The sequence below is a fragment of the Erpetoichthys calabaricus genome, chromosome 7, assembly GCF_900747795.2.
Source record: "Erpetoichthys calabaricus chromosome 7, fErpCal1.3, whole genome shotgun sequence".
Lineage (NCBI taxonomy): Eukaryota > Metazoa > Chordata > Cladistia > Polypteriformes > Polypteridae > Erpetoichthys > Erpetoichthys calabaricus.
Window position 1 is genome coordinate 35536482 of NC_041400.2, and position 18183 is coordinate 35554664.

General features: G+C 38.6%; 1 protein-coding gene across 1 annotated transcript in view; it reads right to left on the reverse strand.

The window, feature by feature from the left end:
* The window catches only part of lrrc2 (leucine rich repeat containing 2), a 123366-nt gene that overhangs the window by 60713 nt on the left and 44470 nt on the right, over window positions 1–18183 (reverse strand). The window contains exon 5 of the mRNA XM_051929596.1: window positions 434–570. Within this exon, the coding sequence (XP_051785556.1) occupies window positions 434–570 (137 nt within the window). The remainder of the gene's footprint in view (window positions 1–433; window positions 571–18183) is intronic.

The following is an 18183-nucleotide window of genomic DNA, read 5'->3' on the forward strand; positions in this document are numbered from 1 at the left end:
CCTCTATGTCCGGTCACTATCCGGGGAGTGGATGTTGAGGTGGTGCACTTCTACAAGTACTTGGGGTCCACATCAATGACAGGCAGGGCAGTTCTCATATCTACATAAGATATGGCATATATATACATGTTTCACAGTAAGTCACTTTTCAGAATTTTCAGTAAGATAAAATTAAATATTAAAAAGGGTTAATGCTAACCATAATACAATATATTTAACTGAAATGCAGAAACTTTCCTGTTAATTATCTGTTTATCACAGGATGTCTGTCCATCACAGGGCACACTCACACAAATGCACTTCCACAGACACTCGGCCAATATGGAGCCACCAATTGGAGTTAATATAGTCATGATCACTTACTTAATAGCACTATGCAATGGGGATAATAGCTGCTTTAAAATAAATGAAATTCCTCTGTTTGTTGCCTTACCTCAAACGGCAGCTCCCAAAGGTCTAGATTTGCAGCTAGATCAAGTTTCTCCAGGTTCTCACAGTCACCAAGTTGTGGTGGGACACCAGATAATCTGTTGTAGCTGACATCCAGTTCTCTAAGGTTAATGAGTGTACCTGATGAGAAACATGAATGAAAAATTAGTTTCTGTTGAAGCATTAAATTATCCATACACTGTCTGTGTCTGAATGGGCCATGGTATTTTCAGGCTTACCATTTATATAATACAAATATTCCCATAACAACTAATTTGTGAATTTTCCTATTTAGAAAAAAACCCGACTTTTTCAGGTATATCTTAACATCTCTCTAGATTTCCACCTTAAGAATGGTCCCTCTCATTCAAGTCTTCTTCATTCCAAATATCTCCACCTATGCCAACATTTTCCTTCTGTAAACGTATTCACACTCGACCATTTCTCTCAATTTCAGTTGTCTCTTGGTTTCTCTATCTATTTTTCAATTTAAGAAAAGTCCTTCCCGCCTAAGACTTCTTAATCCCAGTCTTATGGTAAAGTCTTTATTTGTTCTTCCTTCATGATATGTAACATTTCAGCCAGGGTGTCTTCCCTGGCATGGATTGAAATGCTTGTTTTCTGTCCTTTTGTTAATATTTGAACCAGTTATTTGTGTTAATATTTCTTTTGTTTATTTTCTGCATTGCATACTATGCCTTAGTTATGTTCCATGTGTTTTGTGTGTGGCACCCCAAGGGACGGGGCCACCTGCCAATCATCACCAGTAACTGCCCTCTACCCCACAAAATTCAGAGGGTCTCCTATAGTTCCTGGCAGTTCATTGTGGATGTGCTCTGGAGTGCTTGTGGTGTTTTTTTTAGATGTTCTGGATTTTTGAATCTTTGCTCTGTTTTTGATGTACACCATTGGATTGCATATTGTGACTCTCTTTGCTTTTGGCATCCCATTTATAGACATTGTATGTCTTTTGTGTTCTTTGGAGTTTCACAGTTTTATTCAGAGCATCTTTTTTAAATAAATATTTTATTTTATAAAGATTCATTTGGGCCCTTTTTGTGTCTAGCCATTTATGCTTCAAGCGGGCATTCTTAGAAGTGCTTTTGGAACTTTTGAGACTTACGTGCTTTGGAACTCCTAGTTCACAAAACACGGAGCCTCCTGTTCATTTGAAATTTTATTTCAGCTTTTTCTACATTTTCCAATGTATTAACATTCTTACTGAGAGAAGTCTATTTCACTCCACTTCACTTGTGTGGATTTCTGTTTAGTGACATTTCCCCCGAGACAATACTTCTTCAGTCAGGTATGCCTTGTTCCAAGGATTCAAATTTATGGCACTGAGTAAAAAAAGTGTTTCTTTCCAGACGGCTCTTGGTTTCCTATAATTTCTTACTTAATGAAAATGTTCTACTTTTTCAGTGATTAACCACCTGATAATTTATTGTCATTATTAATTATTATTTCCATACTGTTATTTTTTTGCCTTGTTTTTCATCATGGTTGACTCCATTTTGTGTGTTTTCAAACAATCCCAGCCAGTTTTTTTCTTAGTGACAGCTTTCCGATGTTACTATTTGACTGCACTGCCACAATGATAAACTACCAAATCAAAAGGAAATAAATCGCTAGGACCAGGGGATGAAGCCAAAAAAGACTAAGAGTCTTTAGCCAGGGGAGCAGAGAAACCAACAATCAAACTGAATACGCAAAATAAGAATCAAAGTCAAAGGAAAACAGGCAACGTTCCAAGTTAGAACATAGAATTGAAAGCTAATTACACCAAAGTTTTAGTAACAAATCTAAAACAATAGATGCTGCCAACAGCAATTTACCATTCTGAATACCAGCATCTTGGAGACATGACATGCCATAACATCTGGTGGCCACAAGGCAGCAACAGGGCACTGTCACTTAAAACAATACAGCCACAGCAGGCTGAAAACCACACACAAAATGGTGGAACTTTCCTCAAAAATAATAAACACTATGGCTTTGTGATAACATAAAAATGACGATTAAAATAATAATGTCCTTACAATGAAAATATGAGGGCAAAATATATGCAGGACTGGGTCCAAAAACCTCTACATAATAAAGTTAAAATGACAACTCATTATCTGTGGTGAACTTTTGGATTTGTGAATGAAAACCTTCTGTGTTTAGCTAACTTTCTATGCAAATAGAATATTTTAATTTTAATTTTTGGCATTTGTTTTGGCTTTTGGTATTTGGGTATCTCTTAATTTTCTAGCTTTTTTACCTCAGCCCTGTTTTTCTGACTAACAATTTAACTTCAATTCCTGGATCTGCTTTTATATATAAGGAGGAGGATGCTAAAAACAGCCCTAGGCTTAAAGGATAAGTCTGGTTATTTTGAAGTTGAAGTTATTTCTTTACAAATATGGTATGTATGCATTTGTTATGTGAAATTGTGTTCTTAAGTTATGTGTTTACTAAAAATTTAAATAAATATCTTGACCTTACAGGCACTTTACAATGGGGGCAAATGAGGCATGGAGTACTACCGGAAAATAAACGCCTAAAACTTTATAAATGAAGCGACATAAGTTGAGATCCAGCCATCCATCCATTTTCCAACCCGCTGAATCCGAACACAGGGTCACGGGGGTCTGCAGGAGCCAATCCCAGCCAACACAGGGCACAAGGCAGGAACCAATCCTGGGCAGGGTGCCAACCCACCGCAGGACACACACAAACACACCAAGCACACACTAGGGCCAATTTAGAATCGCCAATCCACCTAACCTGCATGTCTTTGGACTGTGGGAGGAAACCGGAGCGCCCGGAGGAAACCCACGCAGACACGGGGAGAACATGCAAACTCCACGCAGGGAGGACCCGGGAAGTGAACCCAGGTCCCCAGATCTCCCAACTGCAAGGCAGCAGCGCTACCCACTGCGCCACCGTGCCGCCCATAAGTTGAGATGTGAGTTTCTAACCCATGTTTGTGACAACACACATTCCTGGTACTATTTTTCTTGTGGTAAGAATACATTTTCTATTCCTTTCTGTGAGTTCAAATATAAATAAAGAAGTACCTGAAAACTAAACTAACCACATAGTATGAAAAGTATACTGTGATTTGGTCTTTTGAGAGGAAACCCTCGCCCCCCCGGGGTGAAAGATAATTGCGGAAGAAGACAAACACTGAGACGGCGTGCACAGCTGGTCTTCTTTTAAAATCACAGAATCTCATAATATTGGTGTTTTTTGTTAAGTAATGACATGTATAAACTAGTTTAAAATGAGTATGTAATCTTAAGATGGGGCTCAATACTCAACAATAGTCTTGGATATATTTGGTAAATTTTTAAGCTTTTATTTTCCAGTGATGCTCCATGCCCCCTTTAACCTCCATTGTAAAGTGCCAGTGAGGGCAAGATAATTTTTATAATTTAAAGAAAATGCCCAACTTTAGAACAGAATTTCATGAGGCAAAAGCACCAGGTACCAGATACCTGCGAACCCGAAGGTCATAAAGGAGCTCAAAGAAGAACATGTCCTGTTCTATTCACAAAGCACAGTGTGAACTGTGTGTTATAAATAAAACTTTAAAAACAACTTAATTTGACAGGTCACCACGGGTACCCTTGTTTGCAACAGATGCGCAAGAATCACAAACCAAACACTTTGTTTCGTTTTCAGTCCATCCTTCTCCAAAGCATGGACACTTCATTTTCATATGGTCTGAGAATTTGCATTTCTTCCTGTTAGTGTTACTGCTGGATGACATTTTTAGATCTTTGCTGTGTTTCTTTGCCATTAAAGGGCTGGCCTCCTGTCCAGGTAAGTAACACTGCCCCATCCCAACCAGGACATCCACCCATATGCACAGTCCAAAGTCCATTACTATATACATACACATATATATATATATATATATATATATATATATATATATATAGTAATCTCTTGCTATATCGCGCTTCGACTTTCGCGGCTTCACTCTATCGCGGATGTTATATGTAAGCATATCTATACTAATAATAGGCAAAGCCCTCACTGACTGACTGACTGACTCATCATTAATTCTCCAACTTCCCGTGTAGGTGGAAGGCTGAAATTTGGCAGGCTCATTCCTTACAGCTTACTTACAAAAGTTAGGCAGGTTTCATTTTGAAATTCTACGCGTAATGGTCATAACTGGAACCTCTTTTTTGTCCATATACTGTAATGGAGGAGGCGGAGTCGCATATCGCGTCATCACGTCTCCTACGTAATCACGTGAACTGAAAACAAGGAAGCGCCCCAAAGAGCGCTGAAGAAAACATTCATTACACAATTGAGAAGGCACAAGAGAGCGGCTCACGTGAACTGACTGAATGCAGCACGAGTGATCACTTCGATACTGCGGAAATAAAGCACGGTGTAAACCGTAAGTTTAAATTAACTTTATAGAAACGCTCCCACTGCCGTTTGCAATACCATATTCACGACATACAAGTTTAATGAGAAGACACGAGGAATAAACGAGACTTTTGATCACTTTGTAACGGACTTAAAATTGCTGTAGCGAGAAACTTTTAACTGCCGGGTCTTAGCTAACATAAAATAAAGCTGTGGACATCGCAATATCTCACGTGAACTGACTGAATGCAGCTTCACAAAAAAAAAAGATCCTTAACAAATTGTTTTTGGTATATTTTACCTTAATTTAAAAAGGTTTTCTTTTCTTCTTAATAAAAATTTAAAAGCAGTACTTCGCCACTGCGAAGCGCGGGGATTTGGCTATTTATATATATATATATATACATATATACATACATATATTCACATATATATATATATATACATACATACTGTATCTACATATATATATATATATGTAGATATGTATGTCTATATATATATATATATATATATGTAGATATGTATATATATGTGTCTGTATGTGTATATGTATATATGTATATGTTTGTGTATGTATGTGTGTATATGTATGTGTATATATATGTTGATATGTGTATATATATATATGTATATATATGTGGATGTGTATATGTATATATATATGTATATGTAGATATGTATATATATGTATATATGTATATGTATATATATGTTTACATAACCTCTTTAACACACTACTCCGCTGTGAAGCGTGGGTATTTTGCTATATATGTATATGTACTGTAGATATGTGTATATGTAGATATGTATATATGTATATGTATATATATGTTTACATAACCTCTGTAACACACTACTTTTCCACTGCGAAGCGTGGGTGTTTTGCTATTTTATATATATATCACAGATTTTTCGCTGGTTCGTGGGTTTCAGTGGACAATGGGTCTTTTAATTTCTGGTAAATGCTTCCTCAGTTGGTTTGCCCAGTTGATTTCATACAAGGGGCGCTATTGGCGGATGGCTGAGAAGCTACCCAATCAGAGCACGTGTTACGTATTAAATAAAACTCCTCAAATATATTGTGAGCAGGGGGGGCTGTTCGCACCCCTAGAGGATACGGATGCTCCTCAAAAAACGCTGAAAGACTACCTTTATATTGCTCCCTTCCTTCTTGGGCTTACTTGCGGCTGCTTTGTCGCGCGATATGCTTCCCACACAGTGCTTCGCATACTTAAAAGCCCGAACAGCACTTATCAGTTTTTGATTGTTTGCTTTTCTCTCTCTTTCTCTGTGACATTGTCTGCTCCTGACGCGCACTCCTTTGAAGAGGAAGATATGTTTGCATTCTTTTAATTGTGAGACAGAACTGTCATCTCTGTCTTGTCATGGAGCATGTTTAAACTTTTGAAAAAGAGACAAATGTTTGTTTGCAGTGTTTGAATAAAGTTCCTGTCTCTACAACCTCCTGTGTTTCTGTGCAAATCTGTGACCCAAGCATGACAATATAAAAATAATCATATAAACATATGGTTTTTACTTCGCGGATTTTCACCTTTCGAGGAGGGATCACTGTACTGCATATTTGTATAACAAGTACGGACAACACAAAGTGGGTGTATTTTGTTTTCGATAAAACATAGCTGATTTATGTAAAACATAGAGATGATAGCATGTGATTTGAATGATGAAAGATGGACATTTACTGTACATGTGCTCCTTTTCACGCACGTCTGCTAACCCTATATATACACCATGTTTGGGAAGAAATAACTTGGACTTGAAAAATAACAAACTTATCCTTTAACTGGAAGACAGAGAAAGGACATAAGGACAGGAGATGTGAAGTGGTATTTTATAGTCTTTGTGATTATTCTGGCAGCAGAATTTTGCATTAGCTAAAAGCTACATAAAGAACAATTTGAGCAGCCTGTGATTAACAAATTGCAGTAGTCAATGCTACTAGAAATAAAAAAATGAGTTCATTTCTCAGTATCCAACATATTTAGAAACCATCTGAATTTTTCAATATTTTTCAGATGAAAAATGTTTTAAGTAAGTGTTAATGAGTATTATAAAAGAGATAAGGTGAAAACAGTAAAAGTCAGAATACTAAACTTTGCAAATCAGATGTAACTTCTGAATATAATATTGGAATACTGTCAGCAAATTATTACACATACTGAAATCAAAGAAAATAAAAAAGAAAATAAAAAACAAAAAATAAGTTCCTTGCTGTGTATGATTTAAAAACTGTAAAGATTTATATTTGAAAACTAATATATATTTACATTGCACTATGGAGAACAGAATTACTGTTATTATGGAATTTCATATAGAGATAAAGATATTTACATCTTTTCAGTCATTTTTTTTTTTTTTGCATTTTTTGTTTCTCAAAGCATATTTACATATCACAAGCCTTAGCAAGCATGATGCTCATTCGTGTTTCTTAAATACTTATACTAAATCTTTGTTGATTGTAATTTAGGATAACAGTGTTGGCTGAGTTACATATATTGGTTTACATATTTATAATGATTATCAGTTCTGAAAAGATTTACAAAGGATTATCTGAACATTAAATAAAGACCTTTGCAAAGTTCAAAGTTGAAAAAGTTAAGTATTTTTTGGCTGATAAAAACATCAGCTGTGCCACACTCTTATTTCTGCATGTGGCACAAAGTTGTGGCTTTCATTGCTGTTATCGTCAACAGCTGCCATCCAAACTGCTTTTCTTTATTACTTTCTACTCCATATTTTTTTTTTTTTGTTTTTCAAAATAACAATGTGTGTTTATTAGGAACAATATTGTCATGTGCAGGGTCTAAAGTAGGATTCTTTCTACGTGTGCTAATCAACCTGTAACATGTCGGCACTCACCTGCACCTTGATTACTGAGTATGACAACCTTATCCTGAAATATCTCCGAAGACCGATTACAATGATTTTGCGACTTGCAGACAGATTACTATGATTTACTTATAGATTTACTTAGTTGTAACATCCCAGAAGACAGATTACAACACTGTCTACCATGAGGAGACATTTTACGTATCACTAAGTTTTTGTATGACTGTAGTACATAGATAGATAGATAGATAGATAGATAGATAGATAGATAGATAGATAGATAGATAGATAGATAGATAGATAGATAGATAGATAGATAGATAGATAGATAGATAGATAGATACTTTATTAATCCCAAGGGGAAATTCACATACTCCTGCAGCAGCATACTGATACAAAAAACAATATTAAATTAAAGAGTAATAAAAATGCAGGTAAAAATAGACAATAACTTTGAATAATGTTAACGTTTACCCCCCCGGGTGGAATTGAAGAGTCGCATAGTTTGGGGGAGGAACGATCTCCTCAGTCTGTCAGTGGAGCAGGACAGCGACAGCAGTCTGTCGCTGAAGCTGCTCCTCTATCTGGAGATGACACTCTTTAGTGGATGCAGTGGATTCTCCATAATTGATAGGAGCCTGCTGAGCGCCCGTCGCTCTGCCACGGATGTCAAACTGCAAGCTCCATGCCTACAATAGAGCCTGCTTTCCTCACTCTTGCACAGACCATCAGTATTGGCAGTCCAGTCCAATTTATCATCCAGCTGCACTCCCAGGTATTTATAGGTCTGCACCCTCTGCACACAGTCACCTCTGATGATCACGGGGTCCAGGAGGGGCCTGGGCCTCCTAAAATCCACCACCAGCTCCTTGGTTTTGCTGGTGTTCAGGTGTAGGTGGTTTGAGTTGCACCATTTAACAAAGTCCTTGATGAGGTTCCTATGCTCCCCCTCCTGCCCATTCTTGATGCAGCCCACGATAGCAGTGTCGTCAGTGAACTTTTACACATGGCAGGACTCCGAGTTGTATTGGAAGTTCGATGTATATAGGCTGAACAGGACAGGAGAAAGTACAGTCCCCTGCGGTGCTCCTGTGTTGCTGACCATAATGTCAGACCTGCAGTTCCCGAGACGCACATATTGAGGTCTGTTTGTAAGATAGTCCACGATCCATGCCACTAGGTATGAATCTACTCCCATCTGTGTCAGCTTATCCCTCAGGAGCAGAGGTTGGATGGTGTTGAAGGCGCTAGAGAAGTCTAGAAACATAATTCTTACAATACCACTGCCTCTGTCCAAGTGGGAGAGTGATCGGTGTAGCATATAGATGATGGCATCCTCCGCTCCCACCTTCTCCTGGTATGCGAACTGCAGAGGGTCGAGGGCGTGGCATACCTGTGGCCTCAGGTGGTGAAGCAGCAGCCGCTCCATGGTCTTCATCATCCTAGTGAAGCCAGTTTTAGTATTCTAATCCAAATTCACATTGACAATCCCATTATATTGATCTTTGCCTATTTCTAGGGCAGCCTACACACCATAAGTGGTATATCCATGTCAAAAAGATACCTTTTTGTCTGCTTAAGTTATAAAAGTCATAGCTTCTGAACCTTAAGGTAATATGCATACTAGAGAAGCATGCCGCTAATTTAATAGAAGGCAGTACTCAGGTAAATATTAACAGGGGTGACAAATTAAAATTAAAACTAGTTTAATGGTTTGGGATGAGTAGGCAATAACTGGACGCAGCTGTTGTTTTTGAAGTTAATCTTCTTTGTATGATTAATGCTTATCGATTGGATGTGCAATAGTGCATATTTGGACTGTGCCATTCATAAACTGAAAAAGAAGTGTCTTAGAGTGTCTTATATATTTTTGCACTTGATTTTCTAATCAAAGTTTGAGTAATATTTGTATAATCACAATATTATGGAAACTAATTATTAACTGATTTTTTTTCTTCTTAGTTGCTAGATGAATATTTTCCTCCTAAGTGCTTGTCAGCACTTGGAAAAGGTGAAAATTGGTAAACAACAAGTTGAGACACTGAGCTGCATTTTATTTTTTTCCTACTTCTTTTCTGTTCAGGCTTCTGTGTTAGCTAGAGCACAGCAGTTTCTCCCTTTATCAGATATGATTTAGAAGATGTATACTATATAGTGTTTATCACCAATATTCAGTCATCCCCAAACAACTCACATAATCATACACAGTCATTCTTTTAAAACATCAAAAGACTAATGTAGGTACCATAGCATTGGGCTCTATATATTTGATCAAAAATTGATGTGTCCAGTTTTGTACTGCAGTCCAATTAAACTGAATTTTTATCTGACCAAGGCACTGATGACCTGTGTCTTTCTTATAAAGAAAGGCAAATGAAAAGTCAAATATGAGCAGTGGTTTGCAATACAGAATGTCATGTGACCTTTTTGCCAAAACCAAAAATTTGAATTCAAAGTCACAACAAAACTAGATTTTTAAAGCCAAAAGTATTCATTTGAGGCATTTGATTTTGAATTCTGTGAGTAGTTACTGTAAGAAGGTCTTAGAATTCAGATGCTAAAAAATGTTTGGAATGATTAAAAAAAAAATCAAACAACCAGAAATAAAAATTAGTAACATATCAAAACAAACCTAAAATATCAACAATGATCCACTAATGTATTCCAAATAAAAAATATAGTAATAAATCCTAAATAGGAAATCTTTAAAATACAGAAATAAGTAAAACAAAGCATGATGTCAAAGATTTGAAAGGCAGAGTAGAAAACGGGAATTCAAAAAATGATTTTGTTTAGTTTCTCCTAGTAGTAATATATGATTAAGGTTGAACACATTTGTTTGTGAACTTGCATTTCCACAGCCCCCAACAGATTCTGTTGCTTATGCACATACGTAAGGTGCCAGTTGGCGTGACAGAAAAGAAACCAAATCTCTGATGTATCCTCACTTATGTCATTCATCACCACATCAGATCCAGATAATCCATTGGTCTTGTACACATTTTACTTATGTACAGTACATCCCCAAAATTCGCGGGGGTTACGTTCCTAGAGCACCCGCGAATTGTGAAAAACTGCAAACTTATGGATGTGGTTAAAAAAATGCCTATTTTTATAGTTTAAACCCTAAATAAGCCCCCAAAACACTTTAATTTCATTTCAACCTCAGCTTAATACATTATCTGAAAAAAAGAATGTAAAGTTAAACCGTATACTGTACAGTACTGTACTGATATGTCTCCTGTAGTGCTAGAATGTAAAATCCTGATGTTACCGCTATATGTACTGTAATTCATGCAAGCGCATTTTCATTGCCAGAAGCCTTAGAAGGTGCAGGGCGTTTTGGCGGTATCTTGGGGCTTTAACCCTTAAACTGCCACATACTTGTGGGTTAATGCATCCGTGGACGCCAAATACTTTTTTGCTGCACTTTTTAAGTAAATGTCACAATTCACAAAGAAAATGTGAAATTTTAGTAGAACACATTTTTTTTCATGCAAAGAGCATCACAATTATTGCAACACTGTTCATTTTATACACTGCTAATGAACTGTAAAAACTATTTAAGAAACTACTGGAACAATATGTATAAGGTGCAACTGACGCAATGGATGAAATTCAGCCAACTGTGCTTGAACTGGCTGCACGCAAGCACACAGAGGTAAACGCTGATGCTGGCTGGCTAGTCTAGTGCAGTGGCTCAATCCCAGAGACAGTGAGGCTGCAGTGCTACAGGGGCCGGTAGTGGTCATGAGCAGGATGCTCAACAAATGTACGGCACTGACTGATCAGCTCCGGCGTGCTGGTAAATTGTACTGGGAACTGACAATAGCCTTTTACGGTATTCAATGAATGTACGTCACTAAATATACTCGGCTCCTACATGCTGGCAAATGGCACTGGGAAACGACTATAGCCAGTTGCGGAGGTTTAAGGATTAAGAAGAACAAAATAGAAAACACAAGAACACTTAGTTGGAGATGCGTCACAGGGCAGCAGTCAATCAGTAGCAAAGAGAAATTAATAATGCTGTAGCGGTCTAGTGCTGCTAAGATTCACACTGTCGAGAAGACAATGATTTATTTATTTTTATGGTGGAGATTCCATGGAACGCACCCAGCCTTGAATCCTGAACCGTGTCTTTGCGAGAGTCTACTGTAATAGTATTTATTCCCGATTTAATCAGCACAAGATAGATAGTTACATTTATATAGTGCTTTTATAGGCACTGAAAGCGCTTTTACATAGATGGACAATCATAGGCAGAGGATAATTAGGGGGCCAGAATGGACAAGGTTGTGGTAGAAAATTTAGGAAGGACATTGAATCATGGGTAAATCCTACTCTTTTCAAAACATGGCCAGGGATCATTTATGACCTCAATTTTACATCTCATTCAAAGAACAGCAACACAGTGTCCACGTCACTGTACTGAAGTTATATATGAACATCCGGCGCCGCCGAGAGTGGCAGCCTTTTCAGCAGCTCCGTGTAGGACTATATGTGTATGTGTATTTTTCTACTTTTATTTTTCTATTTTTATTTATTGATCACTCCTACCACTTTATTTTATGTGGATTCGTTCCCTGGACACACTTACTTTTACAACATGGGCATGGATTTTTATACGCCGAGACTCGCCTATTCAAGTACTCAACTTCGAGCGCTGAGAACAAATGCCAGTGCCGGTGTGGTTCCCTATTTACCTGACGAGGTAAGAAGGCGGTATCGTGGCAGCAGAGCCGGCACTAAGCTAAAAATGAAGCAGCTTGCGAGAAAGTGGCGTTTTAAGCCTTCGGTGCCTTCTGTTATTCTGGGGAACGTGAACTCAATCTCAAATAAGATCGACAGCGCTGGTGAAAAATGTCAGAACCTACAGAGAATGCAGTTTGTTGTGTTTCTGCGAAACGTGGCTAACTAACACCATCCCAGATGCTAATGTGGAGCTACCCGGGTTTAGCACAGTTAGAGCGGACAGAGACGCAAGTACCTGTGGGAAGCACAAAGGAGGAGGACTCGCTCTCTATGTTAATACACGGTGGTGTAACTCTGGACATGTTAAAGTCAAAATCTCCACTTGCTGCAGGGACATCGAACTGTTGGCCATAAGTCTGCATCCTTATTACTTGCCCAGAGAGTTTGGACAAGTCATTGTTGTCATCGTGTATATTCCTCCTCGGGCGGACGTGGAGTCAGCGAGTGACATCATCCATTCTGCTGTTGCTAAGTTACAAACGCAGCACCCCGAGGCACTTGTGCTAATCGCTGGAGACTTTAACCATGTGACGCTGGACAAAACATTACCTGCATTCTCCCAGTATGTGGACTGCAACACCCGAGGAAATAAGACTATTGATTTACTGTATGCAAACGTTAAAGACGCATACAGTGCCACCCCGCTGCCTGCGCTTGGGAAAGGAGATCATAACCTGGTTCTGCTTCAGCCTCACTACAAACCAAAAGTGAGAGTCCTACCTGTAACCATACGATCATTCAGGAAGTGGACCCCGGAGGCTGAGAATGCTCTGAGACAATGTTTTGGAACTACAGACTGGGATATCCTGCAGGGATCACATAGTGAGAACATTGAGGAGGTTGTTGACTCCACTACTGACTACATCAACTTCTGTATGGACACTTTAGTTCCAGTAAGAACTGTACGCTGCTATGCTAACAACAAGCCATGGATTACAAGTGACATCAAGGGCCTTTTGAACCAGAAGAAAAGGGCCTTTAAAGACGGTGATCAGCATGAGCTCAAGCGCGTGCAGAAGGAACTCCGAGTCCAGCTCAGGGCGGCGAAGGAGCAGTACAGGAGAAAGCTGGAGCAGAAGTTGCAGAACAACAGCATGAAGGAAGTGTGGGATGGGATGAAGATCATCACTGGCTGCAGCTCGAAGCGGGGTGCCACCATCGAGAGAGACGTGAAGAGAGCAAACCAAATGAACATCTTCTTTAACAGGTTTGACCACCCTAACCCACTCTCACCTCGGAGTACTGCACTCTCTACACATCCTTCTGCTGATACCAACACAGGAGAGACATCCCCACCCACAATTACAGCAGCGCAAGTGAGCAGAGAGCTGAGGAAACTTCGTGCCAGCAAAGCAGCAGGTCCAGATGGAGTATCGCCACGACTGCTGAAGGTCTGTGCATCAGAGCTGGGGGGTCCTCTACAGCGCATCTTCAACCTGAGCCTGAAACAGGGGAAAGTCCCGAGGCTTTGGAAAACATCTTGCATCACCCCAGTCCCAAAGGTATCACGTCCTGGTGAGCTGAATGACTTCTGGCCTGTCGCTCTAACATCACATGTGATGAAGACCATGGAGCGGCTGCTGCTTCACCACCTGAGGCCACAGGTCCAACACTCCCTCGACCCTCTGCAGTTCGCATACCAGGAGAAAGTGGGAGCGGAAGATGCCATCATCTATATGCTACATCGATCCCTCTCCCACTTGGACAGAGGCAGTGGCGCTGTAAGAATTATGTTTCTAGACCTCTCTAGCGCCTTCAACACCATCCAACCTCTGCTCCTTAGGGACAAGCTGACAGAGATGGGAGTAGATTCATACCTGGTGGCATGGATCGTGGACTATCTTACAAACAGACCTCAGTATGTGCGTCTCGGGAATTGCAGATCTGACATTGTGGTCAGCAACACAGGAGCGCCGCAGGGGACTGTACTTTCTCCGGTCCTATTCAGCCTATATACATCGGACTTCCAATATAACTCGGAGTCCTGCCACGTGCAAAAGTTTGCTGACGACACTGCTATCGTGAGCTGCATCAGGAGTGGGCAGGAGGAGGAGTATAGGAACCTAATCAAGGACTTTGTTAAATGGTGCGACTTAAACCACCTACAACTGAACACCAGCAAAACCAAGGAACTGGTGGTGGATTTTAGGAGACCCAGGCCCCTCATGGACCCCGTGATCATCAGAGGTGACTGTGTGCAGAGGGTGCAGACCTATAAATACCTAGGAGTGCAGCTGGACGATAAATTAGACTGGACTGCCAATACTGATTCTCTGTGCAAGAAAGGACAGAGCCGCCTGAACTTCCTTAGAAGACTGGCATCCTTCAACATCTGCAGTAAGATGCTGCAGATGTTCTATCAGATGGTTGTGGCGAGTGCCCTCTTCTACGCAGTGGTGTGCTGGGAGGCAGCATTAAGAAGAAGGATGCCTCACGCCTGGACAAACTGGTGAGGAAGGCAGGCTCTATTGTTGGCATGGAGCTGGACAGTTTGACATCCGCAGCAGAGCAACGGGCACTCAGCAGGCTCCTATCAATTATGGAGAATCCACTACATCCATTAAACAGTGTCATCTCCAGACAGAGGAGCAGTTTCAGCGACAGACTGCTGTCACTGTCCTGCTCCACTGACAGACTGAGAAGATCATTCCTCCCCCAAACTATGCGACTCTTCAATTCCACCAGAGGGGGTAAACGTTGAACATTATTCAAGTTATTGTCTGTTTTTTTTTTTGTTTTTTTTTACCTGCATTTTTTATTACTCTTTAATTTAATATTTTTTGCTGCTGGAATATGTGAATTTCCCCCTGGGATTAATAAAGTATCTATCTATCTATCTATCTATCTGAAGCATTGGGATCCACACACAGACCACAGGGTAAGCGCCACCTGCTGGCTTCACCAACACCTCTTCCAGCAGCAACCCAAGATTTCTTGATGGTCTCTAATGCAAGTACTGGCCATGCCAAAATAGCTTCAGGTGGATTAGCTGTGCAGGTGGTATGGCTACTGACTCAAAACTAAACCATGTCAAAATCAAAGCAAAAAAATCTACAGATCATTTTAAATTAATTATAAATAAACTAGCTGCAAACCGCGACTCCACCCACATAGTAGAGAAACAGGACAAACTTTAAAAATCAATAAAAAAATAAAAAATGATTTGTATTGAGAAGAATTTATATTGATAGCTTTTGTATCCAAGGGCCTCTTAAAATATATAATATTTTTGGTTTTGCTATCAGAGTTGAGGACATATAGGTTTCTTGGGGAACTAACTTGGGGAACTAACCCGGGAGAAAGGGACAAACCTGACAACCTGAGTGTCTGTCCCTAAGGACCTTGTTAATTGACAGAGCAAAGCAAAGCTTCACTGGGAACTGTGATCTCTTGAATTGAAAGGGCATGTCCATCGCGATTAGATGAATGCGAGGATTTATAACCCTCTTGCCAATGCCACATCAGACTGGCTCAAACAGAGACTGGTGTGTGAGTGAGGAGGGCCCTTCCCACTTCCCTCTCCCTGTAGCCCCCAGCCTGTCTCTCAGATTTGCATGAATAAATCGCTGCCACAAGCGAACTATGATACTTAGTGCGATGAGAGAAGTCGCAAAATCAACCGGAATGTTCAAGCAAATTATAGAAAAACACCAGATCTAAATCCGTTAAGAAGTTCTCTCATGAAATGCGGACAGACATACATACAGACAGGCAGACGTTGGATTTTATATATATATATATATATATATATATATATATATATATATATATATATATATATATATATATATATATATATACAGTATATATATATATATATATATATATATAGAGAGAGAGAGAGAGAGAGAGAGAGAGAGAGAGAGAGAAGAGGAAATTACTGATTCTACAAATGTTGTCTCTGTTTAATAAAATATCTATTTAATAAGATATACCTAAATGGTCTCTATGGCAACCAATTTTATTTAAAAGACAATAATTAGCAGAATGCTAAGTGATAACATTTTCCATAAGTTCAGGATACTAATCTCTGAAGATTCCTATAGATCAATAATAAATTATGAAAACAATGGGGTATATCTCGTAACTTTCTAGTTTAGTCAAAACTTGTGAGCCATGAAAAAGAAAAGATTGTGGATATCCATATGGTGACATATAAATAATAGATCAGATGTGATTGACACAAATTGTGCATCTTCAAGGTTAAGTCAATTCCAATTATTGACTTATACGGTCAGTTTTGACTGTTTGCAGTCAGATACCATTATTAACACATTAACATACAAGTTCTCTGGATGATACTCTGGGTTACAAAAGTATGTTACCAAGGTATTCATTTATATAGTTCATGACCTATATATACTTCATGATTCATATATTGATCTTGTGTCATAATGTATCAGATGTAATGTACAGAGGAAAAGAATGATATAGTATACACAAGACAATACTTTATAGTTGTGAAAATTCTACCTATAAAAGTTTATTTTAGGGCTGTTTTTAAAAGTCCTTAGCAATAGTCTTTATCTTGTTTAATATAATTAAAGCTGAAGTAATTTCTGTGTCATTTTCAACATTTACATTTTGTACAATAAAGTCTCAGTGGTGACTAAACATTAACAAAATATGTCATGTAGCCTTATTTAGTAAATTTCATAAGATAATATATTTTCTTACTGAAGTCATAATTTTTAATGAAGATGCATTTAATTTTTTATTTCACCATCAGTGCTTTTTTTGGTTTGGTTGCAATAATGTATATTTGTCTACAGCTCCATTTTTTGGATATCAAATTATTTATACTTAATACTTTAAAAAGTATAAATAGTTACAAAAAATAAAATGTTAAAATGACAAATAATAAGGTTGAATTAAACGTTAACAGGTACAATTGTTGCTGAAACTCTAACATCAGCAATGTACCTGATCCAATAATCAAAATAGGCCCTAATCATTTATAAACAGAACATTTGTGTAGCTGTTTCAAATCTGCCATCTTGTAAATATCCTTAAATCAGATCAGAACATAAATTTGAGCATTCAAGAAATTCTCATATATAAGGATTTACTTATAACTGGATGTGCAACAAAAAGTCCCATTGTTTTGTATGATAGAAAACACACATTTTTTTGTTTAATTCTTTTATTTACTAACCAAAGATGGCTAAATGCCTGCATCACCAAAAGCTACATTATAATTGGATCAGTTGTGATCTACGAGGAGGGGGAACTGCTTACAGAAGAAAAAGGACCAGGACATGAAAAACATTTTGAAGCTCTAGACAAAGAATAGTTGTAAATGTGCAAAGGTCGAATAAAAGAAATTGGATAAAAAAGAATGATAGCCAAACCACAAAATGTAATCCAAAGGTCAAATACTTAAGTCCCTTAGTCTAAAATGCTTTTCCTAACTTCTGAAGCAAAAAAATAGATTTCACAAATGATTTAACATTAGATCGAATGCACAGATCTTAAGACAGAGCAGCACCAACCTTAAATAAGATGATGTACAGAGTAAAACATTAGCTTTGTGAGACAGAAGGGTATTGGGGCCTCCAAACATAACCCCAAAATCATGCCAGGGCCTTCTCTGATCTGCCCAGGATAGACTCACTCTGGATACAGCCAGTCCCAAACTTCTACCTGCTGGCTGCACCTAGCAGTCCCCAAAAATGGGGACCTGGCTTTAAAAGTTCAAAAATATAAACAACTCCCATAATATGTATCAAAATGTCTCACCAGGGACAAAGAAATGTCAAACTCTGGTTTATAGAG